At 47.5% G+C, this 18,451-nt stretch overlaps 1 protein-coding gene across 5 annotated transcripts; it reads right to left on the reverse strand.

Moving 5' to 3' along the window:
* Positions 1-4,748: 4,748 nt before the first annotated feature.
* Positions 4,749-16,363, reverse strand: LOC112587956 (ergosterol biosynthetic protein 28 homolog). Of its 5 annotated transcripts, XM_045162025.1 has the most exons (5): positions 15,967-16,359; positions 15,558-15,755; positions 13,192-13,282; positions 6,624-6,676; positions 4,749-6,431 (listed from the first exon to the last, which is right to left on the reverse strand). In XM_045162025.1, the coding sequence occupies exons 1-5, from the start codon at positions 16,088-16,090 to the stop codon at positions 6,352-6,354; spliced, it is 546 nt and encodes a 181-aa protein (XP_045017960.1). In that variant the 5' UTR covers positions 16,091-16,359; the 3' UTR covers positions 4,749-6,351. The 5 variants fall into 5 exon arrangements, with proteins under 5 accessions (XP_045017960.1, XP_045017957.1, XP_045017958.1 ...); XM_045162022.1 differs by lacking the exon at positions 6,624-6,676 and having other exon boundaries at positions 15,967-16,363; XM_045162023.1 differs by lacking the exon at positions 6,624-6,676 and having other exon boundaries at positions 15,591-15,755; positions 15,967-16,345.
* Between the last annotated feature and the right edge of the window lie 2,088 nt (positions 16,364-18,451).

The raw sequence follows: 18,451 nt of genomic DNA on the forward strand, positions 1-18,451 counted from the left end.
GAGATGGGCTTGTCTCAGAGCCACTGATGAGGAAACATGATTTGGGAACTTTGGTGACTATAGCCTGAACCTGGGGTAAAGGTACTTGTGAAAAAACAGGATAGATTTCTCTTGAAAATATTTCAATTTGCAATGTGATGCATTGTGTCAAGTGATAAGATTTTACTATGTTTAGTTTACAATCTGTGTTTTCCTGGGCAGATACAGGCAAAGAGACAAAAGTAAAGGTTGCCTATAGTCCTACTGCCCAGAGATAACCTAGTAACATTTTAGTCATTTCCCAGTGTTTTCTACGGATGTGCTTATGCCATTGAGTTTTTTATCTTTTTGGCCATACCGCCCAGCAGGCAAACTTCCCTGACCAGGGATAGAACCAAGCCCCCTGCAGTGGAAGCACAGAATCTTAATCATTGAACTGCCCAGGCAGCCCTCTCTTGGGGCTTTCTACCCTGCTTGTTTCCGTAGGAGAGTCTGACAGCCTTTCCACACCACTGCCCCCCCAAGCCCACGTCTCCATTTCCCCCTGTTTCCTACTTAGGTTGTCCCACATTTCCCTGTCTCGCAGGCAGATCCTTGTCCCCGTGGACCAGGTTTGTTATCCAGCAGGCGGTGAGGGCTCAGTCCCGTGCATGTGGACTGTGGGAAGCAGCGCGAGTCGGGCCAGGAGGCCAGTGGGTGCAGGCTCACGGTGCTGTCCTGGATACACCTGGGGGGCCTGGTGGCACGGGGGTCAGAGTCACGGGGGTCTGGTTCCAGGGGAGTCAAGGCTGTCAGAGGGTGTCCTGAAGGAGCCGTCTTTTCCCCACCAAGGTGGCGGGTGTGAGTGGGACCCGCAGACTGTCCCAGGACTTCAGTCTCGGCGCCAGGGGATGACAGGGCAGGGAGCTCATCGGGCCAGAGCTGCGCTTTCTGATCAGTGAGGTGGGTCATTGGCAGAAAGCCAGAACTTCTGGCTGGGGGCTCATGAGTCACCTTGAGGAAGACAATCTGCATCTTCTTCCAGTTGGTACTTCTCCGCCATAAGAGACGTGAGCCTTGTTTGGTTGTGATTTCAAGGTGGTGGCACTGGAGGAGGCAGGTGTGTGTGCATGAGTGTGTCAAAGAGAGGAGATGGACTGAACAGTTGAAATTGGTTGCTGGCTCCTGAACAAGGGCGTCTTGGGGTTCGGGCTGAGATTCTCAGCCAAAAAGGTAGCAAGATAGACAATTGGAAGCTGGATCTACTGCTGTAGCCTCCGGAGGGGCTGCCCTTAGAATGTTCTGGGAAAGAAAGTTTTTCCTTCAGCTGACGTGGCCTGCATGTGCTCCACCAGCCTCGATGGTCAGAGCTGTGTGGGGCTCGGCCTGTGCTCGAGGCCTTGTTGGGAGTGAGATGAGCCCCTGAGGGAAGAAGCAAAGTGTTCCTAAAACAGCAGACAAACGCCCAAGTTGGCAGTTAGTACTTAGGGGCCTCAGAGCATAATCTTCAGGGCATATTAATCCCACCCAGCTAACAAGTGTGACCCTGAAGAACTTCTAATTCTGAGCCATCGTCCCCAAGAAATCTGATGACATACAGACCCAAGTCTCTTCTTCTCTGGGGGCGCTATATTACTATATACATACTTTGAGCCATACTGCATCCTGCCTTTATTTAATTTAATTTAATTTTATTTTTTAACTTTACAATATTGTATTGGTTTTGCTATATATCAAAATGAATCCGCCACAGGTATACATGCGTTCCCCATCCTGAAGCCTCCTCCCACCTCCCTCCCCATACCATCCCTCTGGGTCGTCCCAGTGCACCAGCCCCAAGCATCCAGTATCGTGCATCGAACCTGGACTGGCGACTCGTTTCATACATGATAGCATACATGTTTCAATGCCATTCTCCAAAATCATCCCCCCCTCTCCCTCTCCCACAGAGTCCAAAAGACTCTTCTATACATCAGTGTCTCTTTTGCTGTCTCGTATACAGGGTTATTGTTACCATCTTTCTAAATTCCATATATATATGTTAGTATACTGTATTGGTGTTTTTCTTTCTGGCTTACTTCACTCTGTATAATAGGCTCCAGTTTCATCCACCTCATTAGAGCATCCTGTCTTTATAACAGTTCACTGAGCATCTGTTCCACACACGTGGTAACTGTATTCCTCACCTGGGGGCTGCCCCTGACCAGGGGTAGTCAGCACTCCTGAGGAGGGGGCAGACCTGGCCCTTCCACAGGCACATGGGGGTCCATCCAGATGGGGTGAGGCTGTCAGAAGGGGAGGAGGGTGACCGGAGCTCAGTGGCACTCACAGTGAGGTGGTCCCTGAGGCTGTGGTGTCCCGGAAGGCTGACCTTTTCGCTCCTCCTTTGCTCCTGTCATGATGGTGTGTGTGTCTGGGGAGCACTGTGCTTGACCGGAGCCCCTGTCCTCGTCCTTGTTCCGTCGGGGATGCTGAGTGCCTGGGACGCGCGTCTTCCCCCCGGATTCCAGACGTACGGGCAGGCAGATACTCAGCAGGGTGGAGTCCCTACCTCCTCACCCCAAGGGCTGTCCCCTTGTCTGTCTTGTAGAAACCCCAGGAGGGGGAGGGGGAGGAGGACAGCAAGAGCAGCAAAGCCCCCACCACTGTCCAGGAGGAGCATTTCTGAGAGAGGGCAGAGGAGTGACTCGGGAGACTCGGACCACCCCCACCTCTCCAGCCAGCAGAGCTCTGCCTGCCAGCCCTACGGCCTTCGCCGAGCAGCTTCTGGGGGAACTGGGAGGAACATCTGTGTCTTGGGGGACAGCGCTCTGCCTCCTGGAAGCTACTCCAGAGCTTGCCCTGTCTCCGTGGGGAAATGCCCTTTCCACCACCCAGGTTGGGGCCCTGCCCTTCCCCTGCAGGTTCTGGGAGCTGGGGGTAGGGGGCAGAGAGAATCCTGGAGTCAGTCCTGGCTGCTGCCTCACCTTCCTGCTCCAGCCCTTCCCTAGGGAGATGTTCTCCAGAGGAAGGGTGAGCCCAGCCCACTGTCTGTGTCCTTCACCACAAACTCACCTGGATCATTGCCCCCGAGAACTCCAAGGGTCTCCCGAGAGATGAAAGGGCAGAAGGAGAGGTGGCCCTTGAATGGGCCTTGGATCTGCTGGCTTAGATGACCTCGTCCATCTCTGGTGGGGACAACGCTTGCAATCCCAAACCCTCTCCCCACACCTTCTCCAGCAACAATCCTTTCTCAGACACCCTGTATTTAAAGGGACTCCTTTCAACCAGCCCAAGCTGACCTCTCCTGCCTTGCCTGCATCTGGCTCTACTCAAGGGCTTGGGGAGAATCGCCTCAAAATAAGACGTTTCTGCCAGTTCTCCTGTGCTCTGAGCTCTGTAATCAAGAGGCCTGTGCTGTTCTGTTGTGCCCACTGCCTTGGCCGCAGCACCTTGGAGTGGCCTGCGTGGCAGTGGTGCTTGGGCCAGGACCCGAGGTGAGCCCGCGGTGTCTGTGTCTGTGTGCACAGATACTCTGTACAGAAGAGAAGCCAAACTTCTGGCAGGAGGACCGAGTTAGGGGTGGGAGGGAAGTGGACAGTGATGGTTTTCTACATTTTGATGAGGCCCAAGTGTTTACCCTTCAGTCCCTTACAATGCCTAAACAAAATGCTTACTGAAGCCATTGTTTTATTTTAAAAACATAATTAGTTATTTTCTAGTTGTTAATATCAAATGTTTCAAGGCAGTAATAGATTCTCCATGTGGTCTGCCTTGTCATTTGTTAGGGCAGAGATGGCTTTGAGGGTGGGAATGGGAAGGAGGGGTGGGGGCTCCATAGCATGAGAGGTGGTCCTCTGTTGCATAGACGTTGCCATCGACTGGGTTATTTTTAAGATGAGGCTGCAGAGGTTACACCTGGCCTATTTGGGGACTGCAACTCGGTGCCTAACACGGGACTGGGACTGCTTTCCACACAGCGTCCACACGAGGACAGTGTGCCTGCTGCCAAGCGTGGACAGCGTCACCCGAGTGTGCCTGCTGCCAAGAGCCCACTGTGGTTTCTGGCCGTATCTCCCGGGGTGGCTGGCATGTCTGTTCTACAAGCACAGCACTCGTGCAGCAGACTGTCTGGGCCGGAATCCCGTTTTGTTTTCTGCAGTTCTGGATTGCTCCCCTTCCTGTCCCTCTTCCCTTCGTAATGCATTCACCTTATGTGCGTTACAGGAATGGGCTGCAGTCATCACTTTCCTGGACATTTCTTCTCTAGTGAGCTGACTGTGTCTGGGGCACTCTGGCTCCCTCTCTGTCAGCAATCCTTATGCAGACAAACAACGTTAGGATCCCACTTTAAATCACCTGGGAAGGGAGCCAAGCCTGGGCTGTTCGAGAACCCTAATAGCCAGAGTAGCTGCCAAATACTCTGTATCATTTCTGTAGATCCTCTGGGATCTTGCCTTTGTTTACTTGGAATCACATTTCCTTGAGGCACGCCTAGAAGACCCATATCGTCTTGTGCTTTCATTCACTCCTTTCTAAGCTGGGCTCCCTGCAGACCTCCACCCGAACATTAACTCTCTGTAAGATCACTGCTTTTCTTACTGCCTCCTACAATAGCTGGTAAGGGAAAGATAGTTTGTACCACGGAGCTCTCTTTCTAGGTGGGGACACGAGGCCTGGAATTGCTACAACCGCTTTTGGTACCATGAACGAAGCCAGCCTGGGGATGAAGCCAACACAGGAGGGCAGAGTCAAAAGAACTCCAGAGAAATGGAACTGAGTCCTGATCAAACCATTCCTGAAGCCTATAATCCTCTTTCCAGTTTTGTCAGCCAATGTTATCTTTATGGCTTCAGCTAGTTTAAGGAAGATTTTGTTCCTTTCACCTGAAGAGCCTTAACTGGTTGGGAATGGCCTTCACAAGCCCCCTGCTCCCTTTCCAACTCCTCCCTTTCACTTAGGAACGTCACCATTCTGTAGTTTAGTGACCTTAGTCCTTGAACAGACCAAGTGCTGCTAGGTCTGCCCTAGATACTGCCTCACATATGAAGACATATGACCTCTGTGATTCAACTCAGATCCCACCTCCTCAGAGAGGCTTTTCCCAGTGATCTCAGTTCTGCACCTCCCTCCTCGTCTGAATCACGGTACCTGGTTGTTTAGAGTCTTAGCACTGTCTGGGGTTTTCTTTCAGGTGTGGGCTTGTTGACAGTCTGTTTCTTGACTACAGGGACATTGCCTGGGTCATTCATTTTCCCTTCCCAAGTGTCTGGCATGGAGTAAGTGTTCAATAAACACTCGCTGAAGTAGCGAATGGGTTCTCACATCTATACACTGTGTGTGAGCATCCAGCCACTGTGGAGGTGCTCAGGGCTGTGTTTGGACGGCAGCCGTCTGCTCCAGTGCCTTGTCCTTGGGCTCCAGTGTTCTTTCCATGCTCATACAGCTGTTTCCTGTATGTTGTCTGATTCTGCTTTCTCAAGAACCTGTTTCTTCTTTGCGAAGAAAACAAGAGAGTGTTCTGGCTGTTCAGTTGTGTGCTCAGAATTCGGAAAGTGGGGATAGAGATGAGGAAGATGACATCATGAGAAATGAACAGGAGACTAAGGGCTGCAAGGTTTGCCTGGGTCTTGCACTGTCCTACTCATTATGGTGTATTTGATCCGCAGAAAGCTGAGATCTCCCTCTGCTGGGCCTCAGAGGAGGGCAGGGGCACTCTGGGCTTAGGGGAGGCCAAAGTACCAGGACGGATCAGAGCAGAAGGCTTCTCTATTTATTACAAATATCATTACACAAATACAGCTGACGGGAGAGTCTAAAACTAGCCCAGACCTTTCCAAACCTGATCCCCCCGTAGACTCAAGGTCAGGGGCCAAGCTCACTGGCCGGGGAGACCTTCTTAGAAGAACTTTTTGTCCCGTGGATGGTTCTGAGTCTTGGGTCCTGCAGCAGAGAGAAGCCCAACCTGCATGGACAACCCCTCATAGCAGCCCTTGGTGGCAATGCTCTGGGCAAGGCAGCACCTTTATGTTTCACAGTTGGTGTGTTCCCACCACACAAGTCAAGTGGACAGTTAAAAATAAAAGGAAAAAGCAGAAGGCTGGAAAAGTGCTCCTGGAAGAGGCTGTGGGTTGTGGAAGGGTACACAGTGGCCTTCGTATATACTGCCAGTTCCTCGATTTGGATGGAGGTACAGAGCACTCATTCTAAAATGATTCTTTGCATACATTTAAATGGTACTGACTTTCTGTATGCATGTTATATCTTAAATTTTAAATTAAAGAGGAAAAAAAAAAAAACCCAAATGTGAAAGGCTGTAAGTGGGTGATGGAGCAGAAATGAAACTGAAGAGCATAGAGACAGAAGAGGCGAGCAAAGGCGGGAGATGACGTCTTGGACATGGGGATGTTGGCCTCAGTTTCTCTTCTTCTGTCTGGATCCTGGTTCTGCTTCTAGGTGTCGGAGCCCCACTAGCATGCCCAGGATTGAGATACCTTAAATACAGACAGACAAGGTCAGTGGCTGACATAAGCACCGTGCTTGCTTAGATTACTTGTATAAGGCTGGTCCTTAGGGCTGGGACGGCTCCTGTGGGAGTTCCAGGGTCACTCGATGCTTACTTGCCACCGTGAGGATTGCCAGGATGAAAATCATGGGAGCCACGGTCCCAAAAACAAACAACTCACAGAGGAAGTGCCCCATGCCAATGAAGAAGGTCCAGAGCGTGATGTAGTAGAGCCTACAGGGGAACAGACAGAAACGGGACTGAAGGTTCAGCTTTTTCAGTGCAGGGGAGGTAGTCAGACTTGAAACACACAAATCAAAACCCAGGAAATGACTATGGCTAAAGAAAAAGGAGACTTGGTCCTGCAAAAGACCTGGCTGCTGGATCACATCAATTTTCCTCATGTCTAGGGTAAAACTGAAGCTTTCAAGTGCTAAATTGAGAGGAGGATGACCCAGCAGAGTGCCTTTGCAAGTCTTAGCAAGGTGGTGAGACCAGTAACAGCAAAGCAGAGTCTGGGGTATGGCAATCCTAGGTAGTGCAGACGATTGTGGACCAATCACATTTCCATATTCTACTCGCTCAAATTGTCTTTACTCTAGTCCAAGCCCGCTTTGCACCTGTCTCAGTGTTCTTGCCTGGAGAATCCCAGGGACTGGGGAGCCTGGTGGGCTGCCGTCTATGGGGCCGCACAGAGTCAGACACGACTGAAGCGACTTAGCAGCAGCAGCAGCAGCAACAGCCAGGGGCTGCTCAGTGCTCATCTGATGGATGCCACCGAATGAAGGGCCTGAATGAGGAATGGGTAGCAAGGGACTTTCTGGGGCTTTTAGATGCTTTTGCAATATGGGCTGCATCTTAAGATATTTTGCATCTTAACCTAGCAAAATGGCCAGAGGGAGGACACAGTGATAACCTCACAGGAAGAGAATTTGTTCCTCCGTTTTGACAAGAAGATGGAGAAGACGGAAGTTATAGGAAGATGGACCACTTTGATACCTGGTGTCTTTCTTCTTTCTGAAATTTACAAATTATGAAATATTTCAAAAATACAAAAAATCATACATCATAGAATCTACCCCTATGCAACCAATACCCTACTCCATCAAATCTCATTTTCTTGACATTTTTGCTTCAGACACTTTTCCTAAGAAATAAAATATTACAGATTTCAGTTAAACCTTCCTGTGGATCCTTTTCCACCCTGATCCCATTCTCCTGCCTCCTTTCTCCCCAGAAGGAACTAACATCTTAAGATTGACTTTTATCATTCCTATGCATATTTTTACACACTTAGTAAACATGTATGTATTTTGATACATACATGATGTATGTGTGTATCATTGGGTTGATGTCTTTTTTTTTTTTTTTAAGTGAAAGTAGGTTTCTTTGGAGAAATACACATTAAATGGGCAGAATGCAGACTGTCTCAGAAAGTAAGAACAGCTGAGAATTGATTTCAAGTTTCTGGTTAGGGAGGGGATAGAGTCAGAGAGCATATCAGAAGTACATGGACCAAACTCCCAGGCTTTTAAAAAAAGGTTGGAAATAGAAGTCAGCATTTTGGCTGTCCTGTGTTGGGTGAAGGGATAATGAATGGGTAAGAGAGGTAAAGATAAGTCTCAGCTGTCTCGGCTCATCCCCAAAGCACAACAAACAAAAGATACACCCCTTCTACTCGTCAGTAATTCTTCATCATGGTAAAGGTCGTTAAAATGATTATGCAGTCCTTACTCCCTCCCAGTCACCCTGAGAGGAAAAACAGATACACGAGTCTCATTTTATATATGAAGGGGCTGAGATGCAAAGAAGGTCTAATAAACCTGCTGCTTCAAAGCTAGTTACCAACAGAAATGAGAGCAGAGCCTATTTTCCAGTTTTCATTCTTGAGCCTCAGAGTGTTTTCACTAAACCATGCTACTTCCAAAAATATATGTCAGTGTGGAACAAGTAAACCATAGTTTCAGGTTCAAAAAAATAAAGATGAATAGATCACAGTGCTAACAGCCCTCAAATCCCACTTGTCCTGGTCTTCCTCAGTTTAAATGAATCGAGTCTCTAATACGCAAATCTACAAAATCAGCAACAAAAATCACTGCTTCCCAGGGCTACTAGGAGGAGACTTCATCAACGTCACTGGAAGCATGTGGTATAATAAGAGGCTCAATAAATACCACCACCTCCTCTCTTGTCCAGGTGCCGAGAGTCCGGCTAACACAAAAAAATCTTAGTATGAAGCTCTTTTGGTGGCCTCACTTGGGGACCTGAGCAAAGTTCCCACCTTGATTGCGGTGATAATTGGTGTTGGGAAGAAAGCTCGAGCCCCCTCCAGGGGCCAGTTTAGATTACAACACGATCCAGCCCAGGGGCTGCGACTGCCAGCAATTGTTCCACACTAGTCTGTATGAGGGCTTCCCAGATGGCCAAGAGGTAAAGAATCTGCCTGCCAATGCAGGAACTCAAGAGATGCAGGTTTGATCCATCCCTGGGTCAGGAAGATCCCCTGGAGTAGGAAATGGCAACCTGCTCCAGTGTTCTTGCCTGGAAAATACCATGGACAGAGGAGCCTGGTGGGCTACAGTCCATGGGGTCGCAAAGAGTTGGACTTGAGTGTGCACGCACACATGCACGCAGTCTGTGTGAGTCCTCTGAAGAGGCAGAATACAGAGGTGTGCTGGGTTCTCTGTGACCCTCCCTTCATGACTCTGTGTAAACACACAACCATTCACTGGTGAGCTCATGACATCATGGATCCTGATTTCTGTTCATCCCTGCCGCTCAAGGAGGAATGTGAGAATAAGGTACGTCATGGCCTCTCTAAAAAGAGCAGGCATACTACCTCTTTAGTAGAAGAAAGGCTGACCCCTCAGTAAAGAAGTAGAGGAATATGATGCAGGCCACTGGATCACACATAACCAGTTTGCTGTGTTTGTTTCAAAGATTTTTAAGCTTTAAAGACCTTCAGGCCTGTGATGTTTTCTGTCCCTGGAAGGAATGGTACGTAGGTGCGCTGGCTGCGCGGGCACAGGAGGGCCGAGAGGAGCTACTCCACGTTCAAGGTCAAGAGGGGCAGCCATGAGGAGATACCCCACGTCCAAGGTAAGGAGCAGCGGCTGCGCTTTACCGGAGCGGACATGAAGAGATACCCCACGTCCGAGGTAAGAGAAACCCAAGTAAGACGGTAGGTGTTGCAAGAGGGCATCAGAGGGCACACACACTGAAACCATACTCACAGAAAACTCTCCAATCGAATCACATGGACCACAGCCTTGTCTAACTCAATGAAATTAAGCCATGCCGTGTGGGGCCACTCAGGACGGGAGGGTCATGGTGGAGAGGTCTGACAGAATGTGGTCCACTGGAGAAGGGAATGGCAAACCACTTCAGTATTCTTGCCTTGAGAACCCCATGAACAGTATGAAAAGGCAAAATGATAGGATACTGAAAGAGGAACTCCCCAGGTCGGTAGGTGCCCAATATGCTACTGGAGATCAGTGGAGAAATAACTCCAGAAAGAATGAAGGGATGGAGCCAAAGCAAAAACAATACCCAGTTGTGGATGTGACTGGTGATAGAAGCAAGGTCCGATGCTGTAAAGAGCAATATTGCACAGGAACCTGGAATGTTAGGTCCATGAATCAAGGCAAATTGGAAGTGGTCAAACAGGAGATGGCAAGAGTGAACGTCAACGTTCTAGGAATCAGCGAAATAAAATGGGCTGGAATGGGTGCATTTAACTCAGATGACCATTATATCTACTACTGCGGGCAGGAAGGATCCTTTAGAAGAAATGGAGTAGCCATCATGGTCAACAAGAGTCCAAAATGCAGTACTTGGATGCAGTCTCAAACGACAGAATGATTTCTGTTCGTTTCCAAGGGAAACCATTCAATATCACAGTAATCCAAGTCTATGCCCCAACCAGTAACACTGAAGAAGCTGAAGTTGAACAGTTCTATGAAGACCTACAAGACCGTTTAGAACTAACACCCCCCAAAAATGTCCTTTTCATTATAGGGGACTGGAATGCAAAAGTAGGAAGTTAAGAAACCCCATGGAGTAATAGGCTGTTTTGGCCTTGGAGTACGGAATGAAGCAGGACAAAGGCCAATAGAGTTTTGCCAAGAAAATGCACTGGTCATAGCAAACACCCTCTTCCAACAACACAAGAGAAGACTCTACACATGGACATCACCAGAGGGTCAACACCGAGATCAGATTGATTATATTATTTGCAGCCAAAGATAGAGAAGCTCTATACAGTCAGCAAAAACAAGACGGGGAGTTGACTGTGGCTCAGATCATGAACTCCTCATTGCCAAATTCAGACTGAAATTGAAGAAAGCAGGGAAAATCACTAGACCATTCAGGTATTACCTAAATCAAATCCCTTATGATTATTCAGTGGAAGTGAGAAATAGACTTAAGGGACTAGATCTGATAGATAGAGTGCCTGATGAACTATGGAATGAGGTTCATGACATTGTACAGGAGACAGGGATCAAGACCATCCCCATGGAAAAGAAATGCAAAAAAGCAAAATGGCTGTCTGGGGAGGCCTTACAAATAGCTGTGAAAAGAAGAGAAGTGAAAACACAAAGGAGAAAAGGAAAGATAGAAGCATCTGAACGCAGAGTTCCAAAGAATAGCAAGGAGAGAGAAGAGAGCCTTCCTCAGCAATCAATGCAAAGAAATAGAGGAAAACAACAGAATGGGAAAGACTAGAGAGCTCATCAAGAAAATTAGAAATACCAAGGGAACATGTCATGCAAAGATGGGCTCGATAAAGGACAGAAATGGTATGGACCTAACATAAGCAGAAGATATTAAGAAGAGGTGGCAAGAACACACAGAAGAACTGTACAAAAACGATCTTCACAACCAAGATAATCACGATGGTGTGGTCACTCACCTAGAGCCAGGCATCCTGGAATGTGAAGTCAAGTGGGCCTTAGAAAGCATGACTACGAACAAAGCTAGTGGAGGTGATGGAATTCCAGTGGAGCTATTTCAAATCCTGAAAGACGATGCTGGGAAAGTGCTACACTCAATATGCCAGCAGATTTGGAAAATTCAGCAGTGGCCACAGGACTGGAAAATGTGAGTCTTCATTCCAATTCCAAAGAAAGGCAATGCCAAAGAATGCTCAAACTACTGCACAATAGCACTCATCTCACATGCTAGTAAAGTAATGCTCAAAATTCTCCAAGCCAGGCTTGAGCAATACGTGAACCATGAACTTCCAGATGTTCAAGCTGGTTTTAGACAAGGCAGAGGAACCAGGGATCAAATTGCCAACATCTGCTGGATCATGGAAAAAGCAAGACAGTTCCAGAAAAAACATCTCTTTCTGCTTTACTGACTATGCCAAAGCCTTTGACTGTGTGGATCACAATCAACTGTGGAAAATTCTGAAAGAGACGGGAATACCAGACCACCTGACCTGCCTCTTGAGAAACCTATATGCGGGTCAGGAAGCAACAGTTAGAATTGGACCTGGAACAACAGACTGGTTCCAAATAGGAAAAGGAGTACGTCAAGGCTGTATATTGTCACCCTGCTTATTTAACTTCTATGCAGAGTACATCATGAGAAACGCTGGGCTGGAAGAAGCACAAGCTGGAATCAAGATTGCTGGGAGAAATATCAATAACCTCAGATATGCAGATGACACCACGCTTATGGCAGAAAGTGAAGAGGAACTAAAAAGCCTCTTGATGAAAGTGAGAGGAGAGTAAAAAAATTGTTTAAAGCTCACCATTCAGAAAACTAAGATCATGGCATCTGGTCCCATCACCTCATGGCAAGTAGATGGGGAAACAGTGGAAACAGTGTCAAACTTTATTTATTTGGCTCCAAAATCACTGCAGATGGTGACTGCAGCCATGAAATTAAAGATGCTTACTCCTTGGAAGGAAAGTTATGACCAACCTAGACAGCATATTAAAAAGCAGAAACATTACTTTGTCAACAAAGGTCCATCTAGTCATGGCTATGGTTTTTCCAGTAGTCAGGTATGGATGTGAGAGTTGGACTGTGAAGAAAGCTGAACGCCAAAGAATTGATGCTTTTGAACTGTGGTGTTGGAGAAGACTCTTGAGAGTCCCTTGGACTGCAAGGAGATCCAACCAGTCCATTCTAAAGGAGTCCTGGGTGTTCTTTGGAAGGACTGATGCTAAAGCTGAAACTCTAGTACTTTGGCCACCTCATGCGAAGAGTTGACTCATTGGAAAAGACTCTGATGCTGGGAGTGATTGGGGACAGGAGGAGAAGGGGATGATAGAGGATGAGATGGCTGGATGGCATCACCGACTCGATGGACATGAGTATGAGTGAACTCCGGGAGTTGGTGATGGACAGGGAGGCCTGGCGTGCTGCAAATCACAGGGTCGCAAAGAGGTGGACACGACTGAGTGGCTGAACTGAACTGAATCTTTAATGTTCACATCCTAGGTTACTGAATCAAATCCTAGGCCATATGATGGAACCATAATCCATCATAACAGTGCTTCTTGACTCTGGGCATTTATTAGAATCAACTGAAGAAATTTTATCAAATTATCAAGACCTGGATATCAGAACAGCTAAATCGTACCCTCTGGAGGTGGACCCAGGAACCCCCTAGTATTTTCTGAAGCCTTGCCTTGTTAATTGTAATGATAAACAAGTCTTGAGGGAGGAACACAATGGCTCTGCTTAGCACCCATTGCCAACCCAGGGAGACTGGTGCTGTTCCCTCCCTTACATACGTTTTGTTGTGAATGTCGATGGCGCAGAGGCAGCGAACCACTGATGAGAGCAGCGTCCAGACTCCAAAGGTCCGAGCTTGGAGGCCATTCACTGTGCAGCAGAAACAAGCAGGAGTGTTGAGAAGGGTGCGTCAGGGTTCCCTCCAAACTCCTCCAGCTTCACTAGAGGAGTCAGAGAGCTGAGCCTGTGATCCCCTTGGCTGGGTAAGGTATAGGCTCTAATGCTGCACGTGGGAACTAGAAGGAATGGAAAGAATTCCAGAAGGAAAGTTGATTCAGCCCCTCTTCAAATGCCTATAGTTGGGTGGGCGAGTTCCAAGAGTAGAAACCCAACAAACAGCCTACTTTGGCAGTAACTCTTGGGGTAGTGGTTTATGGGTCTCCCTGGAATCTGCTCTGGTTTTGGTGAAGCCCAGTGAGTCTGAATCAGGATAAGCGTGGAGGAACACGGTGGAGAGCGGTCTGTCAATGCAAGATGCCTAGGAGGTCAGCAGACTTTCAGTGAGGCTGATGCAGGACAGAACACAGAAATACTGAGCCCTGCACCCACACCTGGTCTTTAAGAGACCCAGGTCCCTGGATCTCCTGAATTCAGATCTATATCACGTGAATGAAGCCCTAACGAGGCTGGTTTCCTGTGCGTGCGGGAAGGGAACAAAGCTCCGGTGTTAGCTGGGACCACTCCGCTCTTGCCAGCTTCATTCTGGCACTGCTGTGCTAAATATCTTGTCCAGAGTGCTTAAATCATAGTCTATCATAACAGTGCTTCTTGACCCTGGGCATTTATTAGACTCAACTGACAAAATTTTTTAAAATTACCAAGACCTGGATACCAGATCAGTTAAATCATATACTATGGAGGTGGGCTGGAGAAGGCAATGGCGACCCACTCCAGTACTCTTGCCTGGAAAATCCCATTGGTGGGGGAGCCTGGTGGGCTTCAGTCTATGGGGTCGCTAAGAGTCGGACACGACTGAGCAACTTCACTTTCACTTTTCAGTTTCATGCATTGGAGAGGAAATGTCAACCCACTCCAGTGTTCTTGCCTGGAGAATCCCAGGGATGGGGGAGCCTGGGGGGCTGCTGTCTATGGGGTCACACTGAGCCGGTTATGACTGAAGCGACTTAGCAGCAGCAGCAGCATGCAGGTGGGCCCAGGAGGTCCCTGGTATTTTTGAAAGCCTTGCCTTGTTGATTTTAATGTACTGGTATTGATCTATAGGGAAAAGCAAGGATACTTCCTTTGCTGGTCTCCTGAGCAAGAGAAATTTTAGGGGACAACACTCACAACCAAAATTTGTGATTTTCAGGATTTTCCTTTAAGGATTTTTCAGCCTTTGGAAAACCAGACAGCAACACTAAATTCACAACCCCAAAGATCTTTAGATGGAAATCATCTTGAGAAAAAAATCTCATATCCCAAACTAAAATATAGCGGTTAGTCCTGGAGAGCTATATTCTTTTTTTTTTTTTTTTTTTACATTCTTTATAAAGCATTTTGATAGTGCTTCTGATGAAATGACAGGAAATTTCTCTTTTCTATTTCTATATATCTCTTTATGAGTGAGAACTAAAAATGGAATATCTCAGTAACCCTAACCAGAGTAGGCATAAGGTACAATTCTTCTACTGGATGCTCCAGGGTCCTGCTATCACCAGCAAAGCACCAGGAGGTCATGTGGGACCTACTTCTGAGCTGTGTGTGCATGCAGGCCTGCACAAGCGCGCACACACTGTTCTGCTCACCTATTGCCCTTCGACAAATCAGATGACCTCTGAGCCTTTCTGTCTCAATTTTAAATTCAAAGGGCTAGGACAGATGACCTCAAAAACCTGTGAATCTATACAGAGTTCCTGGACCACTGGAGGACAGCACTGGAGGGTGAAAAGTGGAATTGTTCCACCCACTTTTCCAGGTTCTCTAAGCTTTGTTCAAAGTGAGCCTTAGCCTTCTTACTTTCATTTTATACTCAGATGCTGCAAAAATGTGAGCTAAGTCAGAACCTGAATGTGGGTTACCTATAAATGTGACATAGAATTGTCGCTACTATGAAACGGTGCTGCAGCTCAAGCCACCCCACGTATCAAAGCAGGGAAGCACAAGCTGAAATGTGCAACCACTCTCCAGCAAAGAGGCTCAGGACGCTGGGGAAAGCCATGGCGGGCCTGCAGAAGTTCATGTGGGAAACCAACCTGGAGGGATTTTGGATATCTTTTCAGGGTCTGTGTCATGGTTTGAGAAGACCTTGGATGAGTACTTCTCCATATGCAAGGTAGGGTATAAACCATACGGCCCATGACCTAATTTCTGAAAGAAGCAACAGGAAAACCTTCTTCATGGTTTCCTCATCAGGCATCAGAGTCACCTGCACAAAGGATGCAGGTCTTTGCTTTCTCACCCAGGTCTGGTTTGCCAGTGTAGATATTTTCATAGAGAAAGGTGTGGTCTCGGAAGCTCTGCAGCGAGTGACCCACGACTATGATGGATGTCATCATCAGCCAGCTGCGTAACACGTTGAGGAATCTGCTCATGGCTCCCCTCCAACCTGAGAGGGCTTTTTGCCCTGGAAACAAAAGCAAAGGGCAGGAGACAACAGATGGTTAATGTGCTTCAACCGTAAGCTCTGCAGTCAACCTGTGTCCCATTCATGAGAGCTGCACTAATCTTACTTCGTCAGTCATTTCATAAATGAAATGGTGCTCTCCCAAGCACCAGAGGCTCGTCTATCCCCAGGCACCCTTCATAGGGTTGGCACTTCGCCTTTGAATACCTACCTTCACTCAAAGTGTGCTGACAAGAGTAATAAAAAAAGGCTAAATAATGCAGTGGCTGGAAATGACAGACCCTGTGGAAAAAGTGGGGACAAAGGGAACAGAGGAGAGGGAGGTGTTCAAACATCACTACAAAGAAATAAAATGGACTCTAATGAAAGATTTATGGAAGTTGGTCTCAATATTTCATCATACTACCAGTGGTGAGTCAACAGCATACTGTGCAATAGGTAGCACCATGCTTATTTTCGGCTAAGGAATTTCTCCAAAATATTAGCCTAAATCAACACTCTCTTCTCGTGGCTGAAATCAGAGCCCTGGGATCTTTACGTCTAACCTGATGCTTCACGACATTCTTTTGTACTGCAAGTACCTCAAAGGTAATTATAAATCTACTAACAGGTACCTTCCTGGCCACTGGTGATCGATCCTTCCAAGCACAGAGAAGTCTTGCACGTCTGAGTGGCATCTATGGTTTGAGGGAAATATTTACATGCTTTAAGTTTTCTCTACTTTGGTTCACAGGGATTCCATGTTCCATAAATTAGGAAAACAAAATAAAAGTTAAAAATAAATAAATTGTGGGGACTTGAGAAACAGTGAGAAAATTAGACGGAGAAGGAAACAGCTATGTTGGTGTTGGGTTGCGGAAGAAATTACAGTTATTGATTGTATACACCACGTGCTGTGCCAAAAACCTATCTATTATCTCACTGAATCCTTAGACAAGGTCGGGAGACACCATTAATATTTCCACTTTACAGATGGGGGCTGGCACAGAGGTGTTAAGTGACTTGCTTGAGGTTACACAGGCAAGAGATGAAAGAGCTGAGATACAGAACATGGTCCATGCGTCTCTATGATGGTCTCACTGAGCATATTTTGATGAAGTTTCCATTTTTGAGAGAGTCAAGCAAACCATAGCCACCTGTCTTCAAGCGTATAGAAAATACCATCGGGGTATATACTTTTTATTTAAAAAACAGAACAAAATGTTAGATCAACCCTTGCTGAGCACCGATTCAAATTCTCTTGGTTTAAATAAAAACCATGTAATAGAAATCTAATCATGGAATTGATGCTTCCCATCTTTGGTATGTGACCCATGGTTTGTCTAGCGTCTGGTTCATTTCTTTGGCCTGAAGTGGCGATAAATTATCAGGCTTCCTTTGTCACTTTGACCGTAGGCCTTGTGTTATAGTCCCACATTACTCAGCTGAAAGAAATACTAACATCAGTAATGGCTCAAAACAGTGTGACACACCAAAAAACAAAGAAAGTTCCAGAGGAAGAAGGGTCAGTGGATGAAAGGCTCAGTGCAAATGGGTCACAAAAGTGGCCTCTGTCAAAGTCCAGAGAGAATGAAGCTCTAATGGAATCACAAGCAGTTCCAGCATGGGCCAAGATACACACACTCCCCTCCCCTCCTCCCTCCCTCAGTAGGACACTTAAGCTCTCAGGGTCAGAAAAGCTGCATGGATGGCCTCCCTCTTTGACAGAACTTAGGCCCCTTTCACAGAAGCTCTCAGAAACTCCAGAAGATAGCTGGTGAAGGCAGAGCCTGAGCACTCTTCCAAATTGCTCTGCCAGTCCCTCAGCACAGCTTCCTCAACGCTTTTGAGGGCCTCTGAGAGAATCCCACATGTATTCCCCAATTTTGTCCTGACCCAGGCCAGGAAACCTGTGGTGTTTAGTAGAGTCGGGAGTGAGTGGTTCCTTTCCTGGTCTCACTATTCAGTAGCTGTGTGACCATGGGCAAGTAATTCACACTTTACAGCTTCGGTTTCCTTACCTGCAAATAGGAGATTAAAATTACCTATTCCAAGCATTATTATAAGAATTACTTTAGAAAGCAAAGCTTCCTCGCATTGTGCCAGGCTCAGAGGGGCCATTCATTCGTTCATCGATTCACTCGTTCTGTACCTACCAAGCTTTCTTCGTTTTCCCAGCTCCCTCCTCTCTTGGTCTCTGAAATCTCTTTTTTCTCCCTACAAGGTTGCCTCCCGGGTATCTTCCTTCTATCCCATCTCCATTTTTCCAGGCTGTGCGGATCCTTTCCATTAGAAGTCACACAGATACCCACCTCTCCCCCCCATTTCCCGCCCCCCCCCCCCTCCCCGCTGCTGCTGCTGCTGCTAAGTCGCTTCAGTCGTGTCCGACTCTGTGCGACCCCATAGACGGCAGCCCAACAGGCTCCACCGTCCCTGGGATTCTCCAGGCAAGCATACTGGAGTGGGTTGCCATTTCCTTCTCCAATGCATGAAAGTGAAGTCGCTCAGTCGTGTCCGACTCTTGGCGACCCCATGGACTGCAGCCTACCAGGCTCCTCCATCCATGGGATTTTCCAGGCAAGAGTACTGGAGTGGGTGCCATCGCCTTCTCCGCCTCTCCCCACTACATACACCCTACCTGTTGAGAGTACTCTCAGCACAGCAGCAGCAGCAGCGAAACTGCCCCAGCACAGCTGCAGACCTGAGTCAACCTGAGC

This window comes from Bubalus bubalis, chromosome 11 (assembly GCF_019923935.1).
Source record: "Bubalus bubalis isolate 160015118507 breed Murrah chromosome 11, NDDB_SH_1, whole genome shotgun sequence".
Classification (NCBI taxonomy): Eukaryota; Metazoa; Chordata; class Mammalia; order Artiodactyla; family Bovidae; genus Bubalus; species Bubalus bubalis.

Coding starts and splice junctions, on each gene's coding strand:
- LOC112587956 (XM_045162022.1), bottom strand. CDS start 16,090: ATGTTTGAACACCTCCCTCTCCTCTGTTCCCTTTGTCCCCACTTTTTC. Junction 15,756..15,966: donor TCAGCACACTTTGAGTGAAG/GTAGGTATTCAA, acceptor TTTTGTTTCCAG/GGCAAAAAGCCCTCTCAGGT. Junction 13,283..15,557: donor GACCTGCATCCTTTGTGCAG/GTGACTCTGATG, acceptor TCTGCTGCACAG/TGAATGGCCTCCAAGCTCGG.